Source organism: Chrysemys picta, chromosome 2, assembly GCF_011386835.1.
Source record: "Chrysemys picta bellii isolate R12L10 chromosome 2, ASM1138683v2, whole genome shotgun sequence".
NCBI classification, from domain to species: domain Eukaryota; kingdom Metazoa; phylum Chordata; order Testudines; family Emydidae; genus Chrysemys; species Chrysemys picta.
The window spans coordinates 124,276,849-124,280,453 of record NC_088792.1 but is presented as its reverse complement, the minus strand read 5'-3'; the positions used below and the strand labels follow the sequence as shown (position 1 = coordinate 124,280,453).

Below are 3,605 nucleotides of genomic sequence, written 5' to 3'. Positions count from 1 at the left end.
GGATTGCTTGATAATTCCCCTGTTCTGTTCATTCCATCTGAAGCATCTGGCACTGGCCACGATTGGAAGACAGGATACCGGGTTAGATGTGGTCATTCTTATGTTCTTATGGTTTAATAGCGATACAGCTGAAATACATCATTTTATATTCACGTGAATTCAGTATTTCCAACTCTAAGCACTCAAGTATAATCAGGCCTCTAAATATCATTAGATTGGCTTAAAAGTCATAAGTTTTTTTTTTTAAATAATGAATTGTGGGATCTTGTCATTTGCCTTCTGGTTTCTGAGACTTTAGAGTACACTTAGTAACATTTTCAAGCTTTTCTTGAGGGCTAGAAACATACCTTTTAAAATATTGAGATATTGACAGTTGAGATTCTTATGTAACCATTTGACTCCAGGCAGTGGGGCTTTAAGAAAAACACCAAATACAATGCAGCTCATGATAAAATTGCAAGAGTTGGCAACATTATGTATTCCAAATTAATTCATAATGCTCCCCCCAAAATGCTCTTGCCACTTCCCAAAAATGCTCTTGCTCCCACTGGCCCATTATTTCACAAAGATATAATTAACTAAAAATAACCTAATTCTTTTAAGTATCAAAGGGGTAGCCATGTTAGTCTGGATCTGTGAAAAGCAACAGAGTCCTGTGGCATCTTATAGACTAACACATGGATTGGAGCATAAACTTTCGTGGGTGAATACCCACTTCATGTATCTCCAATACATCTGTTAGTCTATAAGGTGCCACAGGACTCTTTGTTGCTAATTCTTTTACTCACTTTAACATCTTTACTCTTAGGCCTGGTCTACACTACGGGTTTAGGTCGACTTTAGCAGCGTTAAACCGAATTAAGCCTGGACACGTCCACACAACGAAGCCCTTTCTTTCGACTTAAAGGGTCCTTTAAACCGGTTTCTTTACACCACCTCTGACGAGTGGATTAGCGATAAAACCGGTCTTTGCGGGTCGGAATTGGGGTAGTGTGGACGGAATTCGACGTTATTGGCCTCCGGGAGCTATCCCACAGTGCTTCATTGTGACCGCTCTGGACAGCACTCTCAACTCAGATGCACTGACCAGGTAGACAGGAAAAGACCCGCGAAGGTTTGAATTTCATTTCCTGTTTGCCCAGCGTGGAGAGCACAGGTGACCACGCAGAGCTCATCAGCACAGGTAACCGTGATGGAGTCCTCCCAGGATCGCAAAAGAGCTCCAGCATGGACCGAACGGGAGGTACGAGATCTGCTCGCCATATGGGGAGATGAAGCAGTGATAGCTGAACTCCGTAGCAGTAAAAGAAATGGAAAAGTATTAGAAAAGATCTCCAAGGCCATGAAGGACCGAGGCCATAACAGGGACACACAGCAGTGCCGCGTGAAAATTAAGGAGCTACGGCAAGCTTACCACAAAGCCAGAGAAGCAAACGGAAGGTCCGGGGCAGAGCCGCAAACTTGCCGCTACTACGCGGAGCTGCATGCGATCCTAGGGGGTGCAGCCACCACTACCCCAACCATGTGCTATGACTCTCTCACTGGAGAAACACACAGGGAAGACGGTTCGGGGAACGAGGAAGATGACGATGGAGGTACTGTAGGTAGCTCACAGCAGCAAGGAAGCGGAGAAACCGGTTTCCCCAACAGCCAGGATATGTTTGTGACCCTGGACATGGAACCAGTAACCCCCGAACTCACCCAAGACCCTCAGGGCACACAGGAGACCTCTGGTGAGTGTAACTTTGTAACTATTTGTAAACATTACAAAAAAAAAGCAAGCGTGTTTAATGATTACTTTGCCCTGGCAATCGCGGCCAGTACATCTACTGGAAAAGTCTGTTAACGTGTATGGGGATGGAGCGGAAATCCTCCAGGGACATCTCCAGAAAGCTCTCCTGGTTGAAATGGGGTGATTTTATTAAGGGGACATTCAGAGGCGCCCGTTCCTGCTCTTCTGACCAGAAATGTTCCCCGCTGTTAACCACGCGGTGGGGGGAGGGGTGAAGTGATCATCCCAGAGAATCGTGTGTGTGTGGGGGGGAGGTTTACTTGTGTTAGTGCCGCATGTTAACCGGGAAACCGCAGCCCCCTCCTTTTACATTGAAACCCCATTTTAAATGGACAACCCAATTCATCCTTGATATGGGAAATGCGCTACTGTTTGCAACCTTTCCCGCATGTTAAGAAGGTTAAAAAAGCCAAAACACTGTGGCCTACAATGGCTGCCTGCAAGCCGAAATATGCGACCTTGTAATGAAAGAGTGTACCCATTGTTCTCTAAAATGTGTCTTTTTTAACCACCTCTCCCTCTCCCTTCTCCTCCGCCAGCTGCAAATGTTTCTCCTTCGCAGAGGCTCGTGAACATTAGAAAGAGAAAACGTAGGACGAGGGACGAGATGTTCACGGAGCTGCAGATGTCCGCCCAGGCTGATAGAGCACAGCAGAATGCATGGAGGCAGTCAATGACAGAGATGAGAAAAGCCCAATATGAACGAGAGGAGAGGTGGCGGGCTGAATCACGGGAAGAACAGAGCAAGTGGCGGGCTGAAGACGATAGGTGGCGTCAGCTTGCAGACAGACGGCAAGAGGCAATGCTCCGTCTGCTGGAGCATCAAACTGATATGCTCGAGCGTATGGTTGAGTTGCAGGAAAGGCAGCAGGAGCAGAGACCGCCGCTACAGCCCCTGTGTAACCAACAGCCCTCCTCCCCAAGTTCCATAGCCTCCTCACCCAGACGCCCAAGAACACGGTGGGGGGGCCTCCGTCCACCCAGTCACTCCACCCCAGATGATCGCCCAAGCATCAGAAGGCTGGCCTTCAATAAGAGTTAAAGTTTTAAAATGCAGTGTGTCCTTTTCCATCCCTCCTCCCCCACCCATCCCAGGCTACCTTGGCAATTATCCCCCTACCTCTGTAAGGAACTAATAAAGAATGCATGAATGTTAAAAAAAATGACTTTATTGCCTCTGCAAGCGGGAGGGGAGGGTGGGGTGGGGTGGTTGGTTTACAGGGAAGTAGAGTGAACTGGGTCGGGGGGGGGGGTTTGGAGGGTTCATCAAGGAGAAACAAACAGAAGTTTCACACAGTAGCCTGGCCAGTCACAAAACTTGTTTTCAAAGCTTCTCTGATGCGCACCGCGCCCTGCTGTGCTCCTCTAACCGCCCTGGTGTCTGGCTGCGCGTAATCAGCGGCCAGGCGAGTTGCCTCAACCTCCCACCCCGCCATAAAGGTCTCCCCCTTACTCTCACAGATATTGTGGAGCGCACAGCAAGTAGCAATAACAATGGGGATATTCTTTTCGCTGAGGTCTGAGCGAGTCAGTAAGCTGCGCCAGCGCGCTTTTAAACGTCCAAATGCACATTCCACCACCATTCGGCACTTGCTCAGCCTGTAGTTGAACAGGTCCTGACTCCTGTCCAGGCTGCCTGTGTACGGCTTCATGAGCCATGGCATTAAGGGGTAGGCTGGGTCCCCAAGGATCACGATAGGCATTTCAACATCCCCAATGGTCACTTTCTGGTCCGGGAAGAAAGTCCCTTCCTCCAGCTTTCGAAACAGAGCAGAGTTCCTGAAGACGTGAGCATCATGTACCTTTCCCGGCC

General features: G+C 48.6%; 1 protein-coding gene across 1 annotated transcript; it reads left to right on the top strand.

Moving 5' to 3' along the window:
- The first annotated feature begins 804 nt into the window (after positions 1 to 804).
- LOC135981471 (uncharacterized) lies at positions 805 to 2,834 on the top strand. Its single transcript, XM_065584151.1, has 2 exons — positions 805 to 1,733; positions 2,332 to 2,834. Exons 1-2 carry the CDS (start codon positions 1,193 to 1,195, stop codon positions 2,832 to 2,834), a joined length of 1,044 nt encoding a protein of 347 aa, XP_065440223.1. The 5' UTR covers positions 805 to 1,192.
- The last annotated feature ends 771 nt before the right edge of the window (positions 2,835 to 3,605 follow it).